Source organism: Pterocles gutturalis, unplaced genomic scaffold (genome assembly GCF_000699245.1).
Source record: "Pterocles gutturalis isolate BGI_N339 unplaced genomic scaffold, ASM69924v1 scaffold4012, whole genome shotgun sequence".
NCBI lineage: Eukaryota > Metazoa > Chordata > Aves > Pterocliformes > Pteroclidae > Pterocles > Pterocles gutturalis.
The window spans coordinates 68,069-89,207 of record NW_010107728.1 but is presented as its reverse complement, the minus strand read 5'-3'; the positions used below and the strand labels follow the sequence as shown (position 1 = coordinate 89,207).

Here is a 21,139-nt window from a genome sequence, read left to right as displayed (position 1 = left end):
TTCCTTCTCGCCTTCCTAGAGGCTGTTTTTATTGGACTTAGGCTGTGATCTTTTCTATGTCCCTGGGGAAATCAGCTACGCACGGGTAACCTGCAGTGTGCAGCTTCAAAGATCAGCCTCACCCTGTACTTTCAAGTTTTAACTAAACTAGTGAGAATATCGTGCCCACAGCTGATGGTGGTTTACCACTTGGGAAGAGTGGCTCGGGCTAGCTGTCACGATGCTCAGGGATAACGACAAGCTCTGCGTTTAGATCCCCAGTTGGCAGCAGGAGCAAGATACCAACAGTGATAAAGAAAACATTAGCAAAATATTAGAAGTGGAGCAAATGTAATTAGATTTTTCCAGAGTAATCATCTCTGCTTTCATTCAGAGTGGAAGAATCACTCAGCTGAAAAGAATCCTGTGAACCAGGATACGGGGAGACCGAGCCCGGTGGAAGGGTGAGTGTTCACAGTACTCCAGAAACGCTTTCGCTTTATTCTCCCTTTGTAATTAAGTTCCTAGCAGCCAGAGGGAATGTAAATCATCTCATAGCTACAGACAGACACTGGATCCTCCAAGAGACACAAGGTCCTAGGAAGGCAGCTGCTTTTCACCCCAAAGGTGCCTGTCTGGCTTCTCAACATGCTTGTCACAGCCTCTCCCGCTCCAACGCCCAACCAGTTTTGAAGGGTTCCCCTCGTTACTTGTGAACACGGTGGGAAGGGTGCCAAGCACTCAGCATCTGCTCCTGCAGGATGGCCAGGACAAACAAACGCTCTCAGCGTAGTCTGCAGAAATCCTGACTGCCACCTGCCATTAGCTGCTTTCATGCCACACACAGTTCTCCAGGATGATTTTTATTCATCTTCTCAAGCCTTGAAGCAGGATCTTTACTTATCGGAGAAATCATTAACAGCAATCTTTCCTCACTGTGCTATCTGGCAACAGCTTCACTTGGTGGACCGAGCAGATGGTTTTGGAACCGGGTCTTTTCAGCTGTTCTTGACAAGCAGAGCTTGTTGGTAGCGTGGCACATAGGAGAGAAACCAGGTGAACGCTGGAAGAAACTCCACATGAAGAAATATATTCTTTTATACATAAAGAGGCTGGATCAGAGCTGTCGACAAAGCTGGGATGTTTCACAGAACATGTCACCGAGAGGGAAAGACAAAGCCAGTGGAGGTTCTGCAGTTTCTGTTAGAAACAGTTATTGTATTTCTCAGCTGTCCAAGTCATCCAAACTACACTCAATTATAAAATGTAAATATTTATTTGGCTTCAGTCTCAGCACTGTGTCAGACCATGCTGTCGGCAGAGGATCTGCACAGGCTTCATTTTAACCCGGAGCGGCTGCTGAGAGCGTGGGCAGCGTGCCCGCTGTGATCGGACCCTGCAGCGCTCTGCCCTCCTCAACCCCAGCGCCGCGCCGCAGCTTCTTCCAGGGGTCATGGCTCCCTCATCTGACTTGTGATTTTTTTTTTTTATCTTGCAGCAATAACTTTAATAGCTACTTAGGACTGTGCCACTTGCGCGGGATTCAGCCAGGTGAGGTCCGTGCAGCGCGGTGGCTGTTGGCTATCATGTCTTGTGTCAGCAGCACCCTGCAGTTCAGTTCTGACCGGAAACTCTAGACTCTTACTTGCCAGCAGAGAACAAAAATACCTGAGTTTAACATACCATTAGCAATATGTACACAAAGTATTTTGGGGCCTCTGAGTCACTCTCGGAGCTTTACAGGCACCAGGGACTCAGAGCCAGCAGAGGAGGTGATGCCCCAAAGAAATAACAGAAATTATCAGGCAGAAATCATCCTCCCCAAATTCTACAAAGAAACACGGAGGCTAGAGTAGCGAAACCTCTTTGATTATCAGCAAAGTTGTCTGCGGAGAGCCCCGTAAGCAGTGTTTTCTGCTGGCCGTTTCCAGTTTATCGTCCCACAGCGGTGTTTGGGTCCTGGGCTCTGTTCCCTCGCGGAGCTGCAACGCCTTTCTGCAGTAGCCTCAGCAAACTGTCTCTGCAGTCATTCCTACCGTCTCCGATATGGGGAGAGAAAGCGTTCATCTCTGAGCAATTTGATATTCTATTACCAGAGCTATTTAAAGAAGTTGCTTTCCTGCACAAAAAGTCTCTTGGGGCATCCTAATACTGGTAAGTTTGCTTTGAAAATGCAACTAAATTAGTAGAATACACAAAACACTTAAAAGCAAGCAGTTCTTCCTATGAAGCTGAAGATTATGCGGTTTCCTTCACTTAAGTTGCAGCATAAATTACCCTTATATTCTTCATGCTATAAGAATTTATCTGGCTATAGATCAGGGTTCATAAGTTTCAAAGAAGATGGCAATACATTTAATATTTGCTACAATACTGACTGATAGGTAACTGTCCCTCTGGATGCTTCTAAGAAAAGGGAGATTATACAGTCTGGTTAAGGTCTGTATTTTAAAAGACCAGCCCCCTCTATGCGCCAGCACATAGCTTACAATTTCCAGTAACCAATATACTTAGAAACTCTTGTTTTGATTTTACTTTCCTGTCTTCAACAGGCTCTTTAATTAACGTGGTACGGAAAAAATAATTTGTTCTTCCCCAGTTGTAATTATTAGTATATATGTGCTGCAATTTGAACTCATGACATTTAAATGTTTACATTTAAATGTCATTTTCAGCCATATATTCAGAGTTAAATTGAAATCTGAATGACAAAGATATGAAAAACATCTTAACGAGGGATAAATTGTCACAAGAATAGAAGCCTCCCTTGGAGGTGATGGAAATGAGGAAAAGTACAAGCTTGCCTTTTTGTAAAATGAAAAACTAAAAGCATTCTATCTGAAATCTGTTAAAATCATAAGGTGATGCATTTTTGTTGCATATGTAAGAGATTAAAACCACACCTTTCAAAAATAAAAGGGATCATTGTGTTATTTGGGTAACGCCCACACCAGTGACAGCTCTGACTCCTCTGAATTCAGAACTGATGAGTACCTGACATGCAGTAAATGGTTTAATTCTCCAAAGGAAAGGAGGGATGTCCAGGACAGATATCTGAAGACTGAAGGTGTTGCCTTTGAAATGCAGAAGTTTGGGTTCTTCCAGTAACTGTCCTCCTTGGAGTCTTTCATCCAAAACCACTTCCTGCAACGGCAGAGGAGGAAAAAAGTTTTTCAGTGTGAGGAACAAACAGCAAATGTCATGGAAATTCATCTTTATGGAAGCGCCTAGCTCACTACAGCATGAGGCTGATGCAGCATGCTTTTAAGGGAAGTATAATTTCATAAACATACAGTTGTCCCATGATGTACAAACACCCTGTTCCAGTTTCCACGAATGTGGAAAACTGGTCATTGTTCTTCTAACAATGCTCTACGGAAGAGCAACACGTAACTCTCAAATCTTACTTATCTGAATGTGCACTACGGAAAAAATAAGCCAGTCTCCGTTGTTTTGCTGAATGTCACAGTAATTTGAGAAACAAGACGGTACAGTCCAGTCAGGCTTTTGTGGGTTTTTTTAATTTAATGTACTGAAGTTTTTTTTAGCAGGAATCAATCACTGGAAGAGACGGCACCATGCTCTATGAAGCAGTGCGAAAAAATAAATGGTTGCTCTGAATAAGATTAATCTCATTTCCCTCTTGTGGGCCTCCTTCATAGTTGTGTTGCACCGTTTTTTGGGATTTTTTTTTTTCTACATTTAAAAGTTCCGAAGATTTTTGTACCTTTTTTAATAAATTCTGCACAACACGCATAGAGGCGGGGCCCAGCCGATGCAGAGCTGCTGAAGGCATCAGCCAATGCAGGTTTGTATTAACTGAATGCGTGACTCCAAGCCACTCACACGTGTTCACAAATGCCTAAGAAGGAATCTGGCCTCTGAATTTCAGGCAGGCTCATCCAGGAGAACACTGGTGACCCAGGAGTTGTGCCAGTGTTGTAACGGGTATAATGACAAAGCTATTGTCAGTCTTTAACAATCCTTTCAGTGGCTTTGCTTTTATTAGAAGCACATAGACATTAGCGTGTGCTTCATTAAGATTCATGTTTCTGTTCTGTAGGATAGGAAAAGGAAGCAAAAATTCATCTGTCACAACTGTCTTCAGTTCCCAAAAGAAAAGCATTTTGTTAAAGCTTCTGAGTTAGTACTAAGGCTGCAAAAGCCAATGAATGTCATTGTTTTGTCTTGGAATACAACGTAGAAAAATCATGCTAATTTTAAATGCCACTTGGGGATTGTTTGATGGTTGGTTTTTCTTAAAAGGGAAAATGCATGATTATAATTTAATTTTTGTTGGAAAAGATGGTGAGGCGATCTCTTTTTCTTGCTCAAATTGTAAAAAGGAGAGGAAATCCTGAACCGACTAATGACAGTGTAAGGGTAATGAGCCTGATAAATACTGTACATCAAATGATAATGACTTACATTTTCTGCCTGTAGCGGAGTAGCACTCAGCTCCAGACACAAGCTCTGCCTGTGCCCATGCAGGAGCCAAGGCACTGAGCCCAACCCTCTGCTTATCAGCTGCAGCCTTGTGCTGTGTGAACCACGGCTACGCGAGTTTTGGTTAGTCTAGAACGTGGGCAGAGCGGGTTTCCATCTGCCCGGCAAAAAATGACAAGACAGTTTGGCTGTTCTAAAGCTCTTGCAGCCTAAATCCACAAGTGAAACAACACTGCAGAGAAATAAAGGGACTTATTCTAAGTCATGCAGCAGTGGCATGAAAAAAAAAAATGCAGTATTCTCCGTCATGTGAGTTCTGGACTATTGTTGTGGCCCAGGGACTGTCCCCAAGAATAAAGGAATGTCAGTATTCTATGGAAAAACACCTAAAACCAAATGAATGAATGAAGCCATTTACCTGAAACGCACAAGGTGTGTTATCCATACAATAGACTCTCAGATTGTAATCCAGAGAATTGCAAGACAGGCAGCCAAAAACCGCTACTTTCAGCTGTCGAACGGCACAGTCAGAGATGGGTTCTCCAATAAGAGCATAAGTTCCAAAGCTGTTTAAGAGAATGTGACAGGCATAAGGATCCAACAGGCAGTAGCAAGAAGTAGTTTCCTCTTCCACAGACATCACTTCCTGCAAAATGAAATTCAGGACAATAGGAGTCATGACATTATTTGTTTCTTTTTATTCAACTGGAATGTAGAGTATTTCTGAGAGCCAGTCTGCACACTCTCTACTCACGCTGACCTCAGGGAAAGGGAGCAGGTAGACTACCTGTGAGCAAATACTCCCAAATTAGCCCTGAGTCAGCAAGAGGATTTATGGCAATATATTGTGCAGAATTCAACGTGTACAGCATATAATAGTAAAGATAATAATGCATAAGCTATTTTTGCATCTTTTTCAAAGTGCTCTTGACTTTCTAGCTGATTTTTTTTCCCAATGTCAAGTTAGGAAATTATCTTTAAGATTAAAGTCAATAAGCAAACCTTGAACAATAGTTGGTATTTGACTTCCTTTCAGAACATCCATTACAGTTATGTTTACCTTCATCAAAAAACTGCCTATCCCACTCTGCCTTTCATGCTTCGTTCTGCATTACAGCATCACTAGATGAGGTACTGGAGCAGCCCACAGCCTGGCGCGACGCTCCGCATTAATCCCAGGGTGGCTGTAACCAGCACTGGGGGAGCTGATGGGTACCGAGCGCATCTGAAGTAGGAAAACTAGGCTGAACTCCAAAGGGGCTTAGAGGAGGAGCAGGACAGAGCGAGTTATGTATCCATGAACGGTTTAACTACTGCCTGTTTCCCCTCACACTGCAATGAACCAAACAGACCCAGCAGCAGCAGTGCAGTAAAAGCGGAGTGACCATGGATCAGAGGCTAGTTACTGGGTTCTGCAGTTCTAGGAACACGTACAGTGAGCACTTCATAATTCAGCGCCTCTCCATCCCGTGTGGGTTTCTGTAACGTTGAATAACAGTTCAGTTCATGCTTTAGCCATCCCTTCAGGAGTACTATTAGTGGGCTGTCACCTCAAATGATGCAGAAAGTTTAATATGTTTGAGGCTGCTGCCTACCAAGCACTTGCCCTGAAGATGGCCAGTGGGCTTAAAAAACGCAGGTGGACAGACACAAATGATTCAACCCCCATGTGACAAACACACAAAGGTTCATTTCGCCAGTAAATCAGGATTAGAAAATACACTTTCAACTAAAAAAGGAAAATATTTTATTTAATGTCGACTAATCCTTCCAAGGATACGGGCACAGGGTGATCACTGAATGTCCTTTAAAATGACGTATAAAGAGGCAAGATTTTGAAATTGGGAGGATCCTTCTAGGTTAAAAAAACCCCAAACTTGCAGTGTATATTTTTAACCAGTTCTGTAACTTTCTTTATGTCATGATAAATTCTTGCATGGCTATAATGATCTCTTCTGACATGAGTCTCTGGCAGGTACGATCTATCAAAACAATGTTTGTAAAAATAAATGACTACCGGCTTCATTATTAAGTGATCTGAGAAAATGAAAACTTTCTCATGTCACATGAGCTAGGTCCTAAAGGTGACCCTCCTTTGCACATCTTTGTAAAACAGCTGAAAATCGCTTAGCTACTTCTTAACAATAATTTTTTAATTGTATATTTAAGATGAGTGTTTCTATCAGTTACACAATCTTTGACCTGCACCTGCATGAGTAAGAGCAATCACGTTTCCAGCGTTAGTACAGCCTTTTAAGTAGGAGCAGAAATCTAAACTTACCTCCCATTTTCCTTGCTGTGTCCTTTTCTTCAAGTGAATATTCCAGTGCTCCGAATTGACTTCTGCGCAGTGTGGGATGGTCAAGGCAAAGGGAGTGCTGACAGACAGGTCCGAGGGCCCACAAGTTACTTCTGGTCCCAGGAGAACATCCGCGCCTTCTGGCTGCAGGCTTTGGGTGGGGGGAGACAATAACACCTGTCAGGCTCTTTTTAATAAGGAGGGAAAATTTAACTGCAAATCTTAAAATATTTTAGTTAAAATCTAAGTACTTCACTCATCCGTTGCAGAAAAGGATACGCGAGCCAATTACTGCGCTAATTTTCATGTAGGAGCAGTAGCTGGAGATGAAACAAAACTATTAGGGCACATCGACTCAAATCACTGGCTGGTCAGCTGAGGGCTCTGGTGTTTAAAATACATTTCAATTTGCTTAAACCAAATACAACACTAAAATGACTCTACGCAAGTAAGCCTCGCTTCATGCACCAGCTGGTAGTGTTACCATCTAATTCTGCCTTCAAAGACTGTCATCAACAATATTTTCACAGTAGTGAAGATAAAACAAATTATGGTTTAAAAACAGTCACATAAATCTTTCCAGATTGAGTGTGATCTCTCTGGTTTTAAAGCACATTCATATTCTGCAGAATGAAGCAGCTAGGTACCTTACAGCAGGGACAGAACTTCTTTGCTTAAATGTAGAACTCTGCAGAGATGGTGCGTGCACGTGGGCTCCGTGCTGTCAATGGAGAGCCCGTCGGCACGGCTGAAGTCGAGGGATTCGTATACACTGGATGTAATCACCGACGTGTGGCTGAACTAACTGCTAAGTTATAAAGATGAAGGATCTGACAAGAATCTTCTCTTTCATTCAAACCGAGATTTAACCCTGTCCCACATCCACGTGCTTTCCTTACCTCTGACAGTAAACACCTGGGGATGGGAGCCCTGTCGCAGCCGTTAAGGCTAGCAGCTGGAACAGCCTGTCCTGCTGGGCCTCTGGGCTTGGGGTTTTTCACTGTCATCCTTCATCTGGGGTGTCTAATCCAAGTTTTTGGCTTCTAAATTACTGGACATATAATTCAGTCTTAAAATTAAGGCAAATGGTGTTTTCAAGATAAAAATAAGGGGACGAACCTCAACCAAGATATAAATGGTGCAACCAAGCATCTCGGCAGTGGCAGTAGCCCTGTCATGTTTAGAGACACACAGGATTGCTGAACTCGTATCAGAACGACAATTCTGAGAAAACTGTTCAAGCAAAAAACTGCTTGCTTATGCCTATGAATAACAATTTTTCACAGCTCCTTCATTGCTAGGAAAACATTGTTTTTGCACAAAATGCCATCACTTAACACCAACCACTGCTAGCTTTACCAATGGTTATTTGATTTCCTTAAAAAGAAAACCTTCCAGCAGTTACCCCAAATCACCTCTCTTCCCAGCTAATTTAAGAAATCATCTAGTTACTTACAAATAGAAAGAAAAATGTCTTAGAATTGTTAAAAACCCTCAAGCCAACTTTTATGCATATTTATTTTTCAGTAACCTATGGATTCCTTATCTCTGTTTTGATGCAGCTGCAGGGAGGGGGTAACAAAAGCCTATTTCCAGAGAGCGAGTCAAACCTTAGCTATTTAACTTGGTTGGCGCATTTCTATCCTATCTCTCTCCCAACACACACGTCCTTTGCCAAGGGGCTGCTGCTGACAAATGCATAAAATATGGGGAGGTGGTGGTGGTGGAATCTTGCTAAAGTTACCTCCAGTAACAATTCATCTTCAAAAGAAATAACGTCAGTAATGGCAGGAGCGTCCTGCAGCAGCCTAGCAAAGTTGATGTGAGACAACGGGGAGACTGTGACTGTAGTCTACCAAATGCCCTCCCACCCACCTCATTAAAGAAAAAATAAATAAAATAAAGAAAAAGCCAGAGTCACTGAAATAGCGTAGGCTCTGGGCACAGCCACGGGCAGATCTCCGGGTCACTCTGGGCAACTGCCGCCTGCACACACCATGGAGAGAGCAAGAGCAGGGATGTGTGCGAGTGACCAGCAACAAGCTGCTCTGAAAGGAGCGATTTAATTGCTTCTAGAGAATATTCCCCTTGTAGAACATATTGGACAAACATATGGGAGTTCTGGGAATTATTTAATGCCAAATGAACTGAAATCAGTTAATTAGATGAACTCTCACACTTGTTGCAAGTAGCAAGAGCCTGTGTAATAACTGACATGCTATTAGGACTCTCATGCGGTTCTGAGCCATCTATTAGGCAAGGCAGGAAGGGAAACATTGCCAAAGGCGAATATTCAAGGTAAAACAAATCAGTAACCAGCTCTGTCCCCTCAAATCCATCAAAATCAACGGTCTCTTAAGTTTTCCAGTAAAAGAAAGACAAATAGCCGCTACTGCTGAGCAAAAATTTTTAAAAAAAGTTTTTTCTAAAAATACTACACTGGAAACATTGGGAACTTCACAATAGTCTGCCCTCTACAGAATAGTTAGTAAAGAGCTTCTTGCACTTAGTTTCATCTTCAGTTTAGAAATCACTGCTAGAGGGACACTTGTACCTGAAGCCAGAATGCCAAGAAAATTTTATGGGGAGGATCGAGTCCCTCAAGGAGAGCATCCAGTTTTTTCTGGACACCATGAATTTCAGAGAAGAATTTAATATTTGCCTTTGAATATTTACTCTCCCAATGGCTTATCATTAGTGTCTGCAGCAGAGAACCTAACGGCGTAACAGGCTCCTGAATGAACTGGGATACCTGGGAAGGGAAGACTGGTAATGAACACACCTCTGCTTTGAGCCTGGATTTCTCATTGCAGTTCACTCCTTGGATGGCAAAAACATTTGCGAAGTATTTGCTTTCAGACTACTGCAGACACTGAAGTAGTTTTTCCCCTCCCCTTTTCACCAACACTCATTCAAATGAATGGGATGGAAAAACAGCAAACTAAATTCATGGTTTAAAAAAAATCAATTTAAAAAAGGAACAGCATGATATTTAAACTATATACCCATCAAGCCTGCTGTTTAGAGCTGAAATGGATTCTATTGCTGTGGGATGCTTTTGTGAGATGAGAAAATTTTGCCTTTGTAAAATAAAGGTACATTATTTGCCACATTCATATACCACATTGCATGTAAATGCATACATTTATGAAGCTTTGATTTTTCAAATTCTATAACCACAAAATATGTTTAAGTCTGGGTAAAACTGTCTGGTTTCATTCTGTGTGTGCGAACTCCCCTGGGTTTAAATGGGTGCTGGAAACCCAGCTGGGGAAAGGTTTTAATGGTGATTCATACAACAAAAGAGCGTTACCAAGAAATCCGTTAAATGAGACCGTTCCAGAGACACCGGATGTGTGTGCTATGTTCTTCTTACCTGGACTCCTTTTGAGTGACGGCAAGATAGATTTCCCACGAACTCTCTTCAGGAATAGCTCCGTGTGGTATCAACAAACTGACTCCTACAAAAGAGCAACGGCAGAGCTGACGCTGGGAGAGGCACTGGGTGTAAGGAACAACACACAACTGGCCTCTGATTTACAAGACCTAGAAAGGCCATCTGCTAGAGCAGAGGAATGCTCCTCTGAAATAGGGGTTCTGACTACAGCATCAGCAGATGAAAGGAAAATACATTATTAATGTGATCCACATACTTATTAATACTTATAGTTGACTTCCCATTGTTTTGTTTCACTAAATGACACTGGGTTCATCGTCTAGACATGACTGAAGGCTTCTCTGTGGTGCCATATGCTTTCAGCTACTTCAACAAACAATTTCTTAAGTCTAAAATATGTCTCACAAAACACTGACTTCAGTCACAAAACAAACTACTTCTTAAATAAAGCACATTGAGCACCTCTGCTGCGATGTTTCAGTGCATAGCCCAATCTTGAAATGCCTGTTGGCTCTGAAGTGCCCCACCACAGAAATCTGTCAAGCTATTAAGCTAAAAGAAAGAGAAAACCAGAAAGCCAGGAGTAAATGCTACCGAAAGCCACACCAGAGCTTTCATGGAGAGCGGAAGCTGTTCTCCAGAGACGCCTGTTCACTATATGCTGCAGCCTTTAATAACGTAATGAAGCCTGACAACACAGTCAGATGTTGGCGCATGTAGAATGCCAGCCCTTTATATAAGGTGCTGATCCAATATCGAGCTCCTTCCTGGGGAGCCACTCTTTTGGATCAGGATCCAAGCAAGCAACAGCTTTGATTAGTATGACTTTCATGCTGAAGACATCAAGAGAGGCAGTAATTTATAACAACAGCTCAAATAGGCATAGCGCCTCTTGACTGCTCATCCCAAGCTTTGTTCTGATCTGTCATCTCCTGTGTGGGCAACATGCTCCACTGCCCAAAATCTGCATTAAGAGAGCCCCTCCTTTCCTTTCCTTTTTTTTTTTTTTTTTAATTTAAAGTCATATAACACTGCATCAGGCAAAATAAATTTAATCTAAAATTGTTTTATATGCTTTTAATGAGAAAGAATCTACCCACCTGTGTTTGGAACCACGAGACGGCCACCCAGGTGTCCAAAAAGGGAAGTTGTCTTCAGCTCGCTCCTTGTTGAAACAGAAGACAGATTCTGGATATACGCAGCCTTATTTCTAGCCTGGATTGTACCAAAAGCTCTGTTATTCCCATGAGGGAAAGTTCCAGAATGTGCCTTTCCATGGTATTCAGCCCTCTCCGTCACCCCCAGGGACACCATGAATGAACTCTGCACTTTGACTTTGATGTCTGAGAGCGGGTTGAACAGTGAGGACTCGGTCATTAGCTCCTTGTCCAGGGGATCCTGCAGGCAGATGGGTCCGCTGTACGTGCGGCTCACCGTCAGGTCAGGCTGCATGGAGGAGTTCAGCAGCAGGGAGTTACCTGGTGGGATGAAGCCATCGGGGACTTAGTTACTGGATTAAGATGTTATATCAGAAATCTCTTTCTGACCTCTCCACCATTTCCTTTTTGACTTGCTTCCTGATACACCCAGAGCTCAACATCACCTAACATCGGGGACTTAGTTACTGGATTAAGATGTTATATCAGAAATCTCTTTCTGACCTCTCCACCATTTCCTTTTTGACTTGCTCTTGCTTCCTGATACACCCAGAGCTCAAAATCACCTAAAGGAATGTTAAAACCAGATGAAATGATGCAACAGATCTAACAGGTACTTGATCACTGTGTTTCCTGCACTTCGGGCAACTCCAGAGTTCGTGGACCCAAGGAGGAACATCCTTTTTGTTTTGGGTTCAGGTTTCTGTGTATGCCTTCTTTCTTTCTTTTTTAAAATTAAAAACCATGGGGTAAAACCACATCTTCCTGCAGACCTGTCCCGTGAGCTTACACGGAACAACGGCTTCATGCCTGAGGGAAACTGGGTTGAAAAGAAAGTGGGACAAGACTAATATAGGGAAAAACAGCACAGTTATTCATTTAGGAGCTTTTTAGCTCAGGAAACACTCTGAAAAAAAAGAGAAGGAATGGACAGGGCCTGAATGCTTCAGCTGGTTTGGTCTTTGTTTTTGTGGGGCTTTTTTTGTTTGGTAGGTTTTTAGTTAAAAAAAAAAAAAAAAGCTTTTGGAAGTAATTTTCTGGAAATTAACTATACTGCATCCTTGGAAATGTCATCACTTTAAGGGACTGCAGGTTGGGTTGCTAACATTATAAATACATTTCTCCAAAGAATAAAATTAGGATCCCATTCATCTGTTGTCTGTCTGTCAGAACTGTGCTCTCTTTTCTCAGCAGACTGAACAGAGAACTGGCCTTTTTTCAGCTGAACTCTTCAGTTTACAAATGCTCCCATTTAAAAAACCCACAGAGAACCCAAAGTAATGAAACTGAACTAATAGCATCCTGGTGTAAGAGTGTCCAGAACTCATGTTTTTGAAACATTGAGTCAAACAAACAATTCCTCAGACTCAAAACAAGACTTCCGTGGCAAACCGAACAACAAAGGAGAAAGTTACTATTTGAGACAGCCATTCAGAATTACGGGATTCTAATTAGAGGCTTACATTTGTAAATGAAAGAATAGACATCCTTCAGACATCCTTACCAAGCCCTTTTTTCCAATTTCTTGCAATTTATGCTTGGTAAGGAATGTCCCCCAGAAAATAAAGTAACTGTAAAAACAACAACACACACACACACAAAAAAAAAAAACAAAAACCCAGCCCCGAACTCTGCAACATATTTCACTTTTCCGAAGAGAGAAGAGACACGGGGAGACTTTCACACCCCACCAACACACCCACCCACCCGCACGAAGGCAGGTCTGTTAGAATGTCAGTACAGCGTTACAGAAATGTACTATTTTAAAGTAATCACCATTTGTACCCTCCCCAACCTTCTGTGCAAAGGAAATAATATTGCACAAAACAGCTGAGTGCTGGTTTTAGTAGAAGTAAATTTTTCTTTTGTATTTTATTGTATTGGTGGCTTTCTGAAGTTTGTGGGTTTTTTTACATCAGCACATGTTTACGCACATTTATTTCCCCCAGACCTCAGAATGTGGATGTCTGCATGCTCACAGGAGCTTGGGAAAATACTTAAAGCTGGGTTCCTGAAATGAACAGTAAAAACCTTCTCACTTTTGGTGGAGTAGAGAAAATAAGATCTGTAACCGAACAGGAAGGAACTACAGACAAGCTTTCTGGGTTTGGTTTGTTTGGGCTCTTTCTAAGTCACCAGTGTCAGTGCAGAAGCTAGTGGCAGTATTTCTAAAGCACTTAGAGTGTGGTCAGAAAAGATGATGTATTTATCCACGTTGCCATGACAGCTCAGTACGGTGACGGCTCTGACCACCCGACAGCGCTCCCTGGGCGGCAGCTGCCCTTCCCGGCTCCCAGCCCCGCTTTTTTTCGCTGCTCACCGCCAGCCCGGACGCCCTCCCACCGCCGGCCACCGAGTACGAGCTTAGTATCTCTTTGTAGTAGGAGCTCTGGAGAGAAGAAAATGAAATCACAACACTAACCTTGTCTGACTGTTTTAAAATTAAATGTCTGGAAGCCTCCTGTCAGTGCAGATGAATCAATCACATCCACGCCGTACTCACTCTGACTCCGTCTGTAAAGGGTAACGCCAACCACCAGCACAGCGACGGCGACGACTGCCGCTCCCAGGCCGGAGTACAAGGCAATGTCACTGGCAGTCTCGATGTCTGAAGGGAGAAAGGCGGGTACCGAGTCAGCGACACTCACGGAACCGTTCCGAGGGGCGCAGGCTGGCTGTGAGCAACGGGGACGGCACGAGGCCACCGACACGTGGCCAGGGAGGTGACGCTTGAGACAGAGAGTGGAGCAGATCCCAGCAGGACAGTGGAGCACAAAGGAACGCTGAAAAGCAAGGGTCTGGAAGCATGAGCACATCTCCTGGTGCATCACTCCACACAGCTGAGCTCACACCGACTGCTGCCAGCATCGTCCGCCTGAGATAACCGCTGCTCACCCGCACATCCCCGGTCACCTGCCACGTGGCGCTTCGCTGCGAAGGGGGCACTCGGTACAGAAAGTGTTTGTTTATAACAAATGACAGCGACAAAAAATAACTAGGAAATCCAGAATACTCAACATCAGTAAATAAACTGCCATGTACAGAAAGAGGGTAGGAAGTTAAATTCAGCATTTAATAAATAGCCAATTACTGAAATTACTTAATTAGTACTTGGGAGGAGGCTTCTGCTGTGCATTTGTTTTTTCTGCAGAAAGCTTGCTTTATTTTAGCTGAATTTTTAAAATGAACATGAAACTTCAGACCGTTGAGATGAAAGAAGTGAGTACCTACAGGCAGGACCAGAAAACCCAGTTTTCCTGGCTAAGCAGCTTCTTACGTAACTACATGTCTGACAACCAACAACACAAGCAGCTGAACTTCCCGGGAAGGCACCGGCTGCCAAACGCAGGAGCTGAGCACGGACTGTTCTCTAACCTCAGCGAAATGCCGCGTGAATCGCAGCAGCAAGGAAACCGAGTACGTAAACACCGCTGTCAGTGGGCTGAGCCCACGGGAGATGTGCTGTGAACGCGGCAGTGCCACTGATTTCTTCGCTGGGCAGCTGAATCCAAACGGAAATAAACTGCTTGGCTCAGACTGCCTTAGTAGCAAACACCCTTTCCATCCCCACTCTCAAAGAGTTCCCGGTCAATCCCAAATACAGCATTCCAACATCCCATTCAACCCAAAATAAATGTTTTGAGACCAGTTTTACTAGAACCTCTATTTAGCCCAGACAGTACTTGTGCAAAGTACAGCAGGTGGGTTCTCCTCCTTTCTAGAGGACCCTCGTGAGCTGGTAGTTATTGCACCATAAAGCATCTTTTAAATCTTTCCATTTTGATGATTACAACAGAAAAGTGCTGAAATTTGAATTACCTCTTCTACCTTCTTGGGATAATATATAATAAAATCTGAAACATGCAGAAATAACCTGTCAGTAAAAAATTACTGCCACCATAACGGCACCAGGTAGCAAATGTAGGAGCTGATCTTTCACCATCAACGCACACCTCAGGTTCTCACCTGGAACTGTAATTTATTGCTCTACATCTACTTAAATAGTTTAGCTGCTTCTTTTCACTTGATTCAGATGTCAGATGGTTTAAGTTTCATACTTTTATAACTGCACAAGACTCTTGTACACGGGTTAAAGACGAGAGCAAGAATACAGAATTTTAAAAAAATGAGAACAGTTAGAATCAAGCGCAAAACACAGAGTTCAGAGGAAAAGGATATCCTGGTCAGAATCCAGCAGCATCTTAAATAACTTCATCTTAAAAGAGCAAAACAAGAGTGCTATGGTATTCCTCTGAATTGTTCCTGTGGAACACAACTGCTTAAGAAAGGGGACTTTCAGCTCTATGTAGGATGGTAGTATTTCTTTAGCAATAAAAACTGGGCTTTTTTAACGTAATTTTAATCTCTTCCCCTTTCTAACTTTCTTATGGATAATTCCTTTTGTGGGAGACTAGAAATTAAAGAAAAAAGAAAAGCCTGGCAAATTTGGGGAATGGGGTAATTTTCTGCTTTTGTTTTTTTCCCAGAAGGGAACAAAGTGAAAAACAAACTAAAAACAAACAAAAAACCCAACAACAAACAAAACAACCAAAGGAAAACCCCCAACAAAACAAAACCCCACGTTTATAGTCAGACAATTACTATTTAACGAACTGCATCCTGCCAGCCCGGAGGAGGCAGGGACTCTCGCACAGCACGAGGACTTTCATACGTTTCTGTTCCAGGACAGGTGGTGGTGGCAGTACAGCCCATCCTGCCTCCACCTCCTGACACTGTTACACAACACTTATTGAAAGCACATTTGATGGTAATGAAGTTTCTATTAACTATGATTAAGTTTCATAAAGCACCTGAAGATAATTTAAGATGTGCAGGAGCAGAAAATGAAACATTTGGTTTAGTACATTAGGAAATGTAATTGATTAAATTATCTCATTTACAATAAGTGCTTTCCAGGAGCTATGCAGGGCATACGTTTCCCCCGTCTACGCTTAGGGTTTGCCAGGAGATTGGAAAAGATTTTTCCAGCTTCTCATCCCGTCCCAGTTCTCCAGCACTCTCACTTCACGCACCCCTTAGCAACTCAGAGTCCATTTCTCCCTACAGCCAGTCTTCAAGAACAAGGACCAAGTCAGAGAATCGTGGAAGAGGTTCTTTAGCAGAACAGGTTGTTTCTCAATTATCTTCACAATTGACTTCGATTTGGCATCACTGATGATTCACGCAGTCTTAAACCAAGTTCCTGTTTCACTGAACAGCAACAAGCTGGGTTGTATCTTTCTAACCCCACAGCTATAAAGAAACCCTTTAAGTCTCCTGGGTGTCATATATGCTAAAATCAATTCCATTACAGTTACTTTTTTAATAAATCAGAAAATAAAGTGATTTGACTGATTTCAGGATTCTCTCATTAAACGGGAACTCCGTATGCAAACAAACAAAAAGGTATCAATTGCCCGAGGTAAGGAACCCAAAAGCAGCATAGAAATGGTATCTATAGACCCCTTACAGGGTAGAGGATGTAAACACCCTTTACCAGTTGATAAATCAAGGCCAAAGTGAGCTGAACAAGATCAGACAGAGCCAGCAGCAGAGCCAGATTTGAACCAAGAAAGCCAAACTCCTATTTTAATTTATTTTTTTCTAATTACAAGTCCTCAAGAGATCAATTCCAAGATGAGCATTCCTCTAGAAAGTGCTCCCAATCAGACACAAATTGCTGAAGAACGGTCACTTTTCTATTTTTAGTCTAAACCTACAATCACCAAGTTGCTAAGATGCTCTCAGTGGATGGGAGAGCCTTTCATATACCCTTCAGTTTTATTTAGCTCCTAAACAAATAAAGCAGCAGAGGAGATGAGAAAAACCATATTTACAAGAGAAAAAAAATAACTTACTTTGGGATTTTATTTCATGAAGAGGTTTTTTATCTGAGAGAGAGAGAGAGAGAGAGAGAGAAAGTTGCACTTAATAAATTTACATGGAGCATCTCTGTTTCCTATCTCGCTTCTGCCTGGCTCTGTAAACGAAACATTTTCTTGTTTGCTGACAATATGAATATTTTATGTTGTCCATATTCTTCCCATCATCTTTTTTTTTCTTTTTCCCCCTAAATCTCCTTCAGGATGTTCCTTTGCAGTAATTTCTCACTTGGTTAATTCAAGTGTTTGTTAGCTTTATTGGCTGTTTTATTTAGAATATTCTACATCTCAGCACTAAGGGAGTTCAATACTTTGAAGTGGATCACTCGGCAAAGAAAGTCAGTTAAGAACCAATTATTTCTTTTTATGTTTGATATATGGAAAGGTTAGTGATGGGCATTTAAAAAAATAAATTTCTAAAATATAAAAATCTACCACATATTCACAGGTAGGGTTTTGCTATGTGATAATGTAAGCAAACGGATTATGAGGCGATTTCTATTAGTTTTACTCTTTGTGGAAATGATGAGATCAGTAACACTTAACCCCGGAGATTCTTGGATTTTGGCTTTGACAAAAAGCTAGGTATGGGGGGTTTTTTCTTCTTGAGGTTGTTTTTATTTTTGCCAGGAAATGATGTACATAAACACCAAATGAATAATGTCAGATGAGCTTTGCAATAGGAACAAACATTTCTGTGCTATCTACAGCAAACTGCAACAGAACTGGAACGCGTTTGCCATATGGACTGGGGAGACTGCAGGATCCAGAAGCCTCTTGGTAAAATTCAGAATCACGTCTGGTTGAAAAATGGAAAACAAAATTATTTGTGATTTATGATGCATTAGTAAAAACATGTCTGTAGTTCATCTGCTTACAGCCTACTTGTTTGTTTCTCGTTTGGGCACTGGGAAAAAAATCAATAGTGTTTGAAGTGATAAAAAATAACTTTAAAGCAAATAGATAAAAGTAAATAAAGAACTCAACAAAACTCTCCCTTTTATTAAGCAAAGAAAAAGCTTTCACCTCTTCAAGACAGAGAAATCACCATGGAGAAGCGTACCACTGAGAATACTGGTAAGGAATGAACAATGAAGGAACAAATACGCAAGAAACTCGGAAGTTACTGGGACTGCCTTGAGTGAAAGTGACCTTCGCATTCAGGCTGAGTCAGTCTCTGTTTTTCTCCCAGCTTGGCAGGCCTAGCCAGCTTTCAAATATATCAAAACCAAAAATATTTCCACCTTTCTTCTGCGTATCGACGTGTATCTATTCAGTTGTTACAAGTCCTAGAAGAAATTCCCTGAGGGAAAAGCCCTTTCAGTTGCTCCTCGGTTAAGGACGGGACTACGTGGCTCCATCCGGAAAATGAGAAACCAGAGTGAGAAAAAGGACGTCCTGGGAGTGAAGGAGTGCCATCGTGTGAAAAAGGACGTCCTGGGAGTGAAGGAGTGCCATCGTGTATTTTTTGTGCCAGTTCAGAATCAGGCCCACACTCTCCTGGCATCTTAGGTTCTCACCCTCATTTTCATTTCAGTTCTTCTTTGTTAACCAAAGAAATGTTTCATTTCTGTTTCTGCCTCACGAAAGGATCAACGTTACCAAGTTGTACCTGATAAATAACCTCCAAGAGACGAGCTTTCCGCAGCCCAGTCCTGCATTTCCTTCCCCGTTCCCCACGGGGTGAAGAGCAGAGAAGGCACGTATGGGAAGATGAACAGGGGAAAAAAGACTTGTAAAAAACAGGGTAACTGCATCAATTCCTATTAGCTGAGAAAACAATTCAGTCCTAAAAATAATTTTCACGAGTATATACATACAGCAGGACCCATGAAGGAGCAATAGGATCCCACTCCAAGATGAAAGAAACGAGACACAGAATCCTTCAGTCTGAACGCAGATGGAAACTGAACTCTCAGAACCGACACACACTCCCTGGCACCACCACCCCAGCAAAAGGAGACGAGCTTATTGAAAACCCAAAGAACAGGCAGGCCAGAGCGGGTCTCCGCTCACCACCCAACAGTAACAGCTTTCGGATCCCTGGCCTTCAGCTTCCTCAGCTCCAGCGCAGTGCTGCTAGAGATGAAGGATCAGACTGCCAACGTACTCGACTCCCAGTTACACTGGAGGAGATTTCCTCCCACAGAATACCCAGAGAGCAGCTTCTGATCCCAACATTAGGTTAAAAAAAATGCTGCTGTGTGCAGCAGAGAGAAATCTTCTGTTATATTTGTCTTTGAATTACTTTTGGAGTATTGTTGTTCATTCAGAGTTTCCCTAACTCCCACCTCACCTTAGAAAAGGAATAGAAATAGTTCACCCACTGAGATGTCTGCATGGAAAATCCATCGGCGGCAGATTCCCCCTGCCAGACCTCTCACATCGTGAGCTGTTCCTCTACCTCTAGAGCAGAAGGGCAGCATGGAATTTAGGGAAGGAGAAAGACCTGGGAAAACATCGTGTGATCACCATGCTGGTCCTCGTAAGCTGAACAAATTGCCGTGCTCACAAATTCTCACTAGTTATTCTTGGGAAAGGAAAAAAGTCTAAATTTCATTGATGTCCTTTTAAACACTGAAGCGTGTCTGCCTGTCGCCTTGGAGCTGGGGAGCTGTTTGTAACCCTGGAAACTCTCGATAGTTGGAGACATGTAGCAAGACTGCTGGGTACTCCCTCCCTCCAAAACCAAACAAAATGTTATTTAATGTCTCAGCTGAGGTATGGCTATTTCTGAAGCCTGAACAAATATAAAGGATGCTATCTGCCATTAAGAAATTATTAAAATCTCAGGGCAAAACATACATTTCAGGCCATACCTCCCAAATGCAATTCAGCGTGAAGCGCCACTCACCTTGGATGCAAAGCCCTTCGGTGCAGTTCTCCGACTCCTGACTCAAGCCCTCGCAGTACTTCCCTCCGTTTCTCGGAGGTGGCGCGATGCATTCCCGAACTCTCAGATGCTCGCATTCCGGGCTGCACACAGACCACTCGCTCCACACCTCCCAGCTTCCGTCCACTGAACGGGGAGGAAGAGGAACAAGCATCACGATCACCTGTCAGACTGGTGGGGTTGAGAGGTCGTATAGAGGATACTTGTTCTGCATCTCTCCTTGGGTCACAGCAAGTAAAACAAGGTATAATCCTCAGGAGAAATAAAGATGCTTCGTCAGATGTAAATCGAAAATCCAGCCCTGGAATGTACCACCTCAGGCACGCAATGTGGCAGCGTTTAAAACAGCACCAGGAGATAGCACTCTGCAAATACGGGCAATTCAAACTGCGGGAGGGGGAGACGCTGCCTTTGCCACCCAGCTATCACCTTCTAACGTTTCCATAGAAATTCTAACTTCAGACAGGCTGAGAGAGAGGCCACACATCCTCCAGCCAGGGAACTGATGCTGACATTTACAGAAAGAGCGTAGCTGGCCCTGGGACTTCTGGCTAACGCCCTGGGCAGGACACTGGACCAATACGCTGCTTTGCGGACTGACTTACAGCTATCTCCAACCCTGTCCCAAATGAGGAGGGTTTCCCCAGCTCCCTTGTGTTTTCATGCGTAACTCAGGTTGAAGAACAGGCAGATGAGCACAGAGACAAATATAAAAAATATGAAATTCTTCAACCCCCGTTCAGGACATGTATCTAAAAACTCATAAAAGCTAGAAAAGAGATTTGCCAGAATCCAGACAAGTTACGCTGTGACCCCAGGCAAACCCAGTCTCCTAAAGCCCACACAGATACAATCCCACTGCCTTCCTTTGGATGTACGTGTGAAACACCGGTTCCAAAATCAGATAAGGGATGTTTCAGGTGAACAGATGAGGAAATGTACAGTGTCCAGGGCAGTAACTGTGCTTCATGTATAGCATAAGCTCAGTTTCAGAAGGCTAAGATACTTGAAAGCAAACTTTTACAAGCTAAGTAATGCTTCTAAGTGAAGTTCCCAGCTTAGGTTTCTGCATTTCTCTTTCCAGTG

General features: G+C 42.8%; 1 protein-coding gene across 1 annotated transcript in view; it reads right to left on the bottom strand.

Moving 5' to 3' along the window:
- UNC5D (unc-5 homolog D (C. elegans)) overlaps positions 1 to 21,139 on the bottom strand; it is a 50,563-nt gene that overhangs the window by 4,915 nt on the left and 24,509 nt on the right. Inside the window, exons 6-13 of the mRNA XM_010088198.1 lie at positions 20,015 to 20,179; positions 17,137 to 17,169; positions 13,701 to 13,886; positions 11,222 to 11,599; positions 10,101 to 10,185; positions 6,707 to 6,875; positions 4,844 to 5,071; positions 2,974 to 3,123 (exon numbers count right to left, since the gene is read on the bottom strand). Of these exons, the coding sequence (XP_010086500.1) occupies positions 2,974 to 3,123; positions 4,844 to 5,071; positions 6,707 to 6,875; positions 10,101 to 10,185; positions 11,222 to 11,599; positions 13,701 to 13,886; positions 17,137 to 17,169; positions 20,015 to 20,179 (1,394 nt within the window). The remainder of the gene's footprint in view (positions 1 to 2,973; positions 3,124 to 4,843; positions 5,072 to 6,706; positions 6,876 to 10,100; positions 10,186 to 11,221; positions 11,600 to 13,700; positions 13,887 to 17,136; positions 17,170 to 20,014; positions 20,180 to 21,139) is intronic.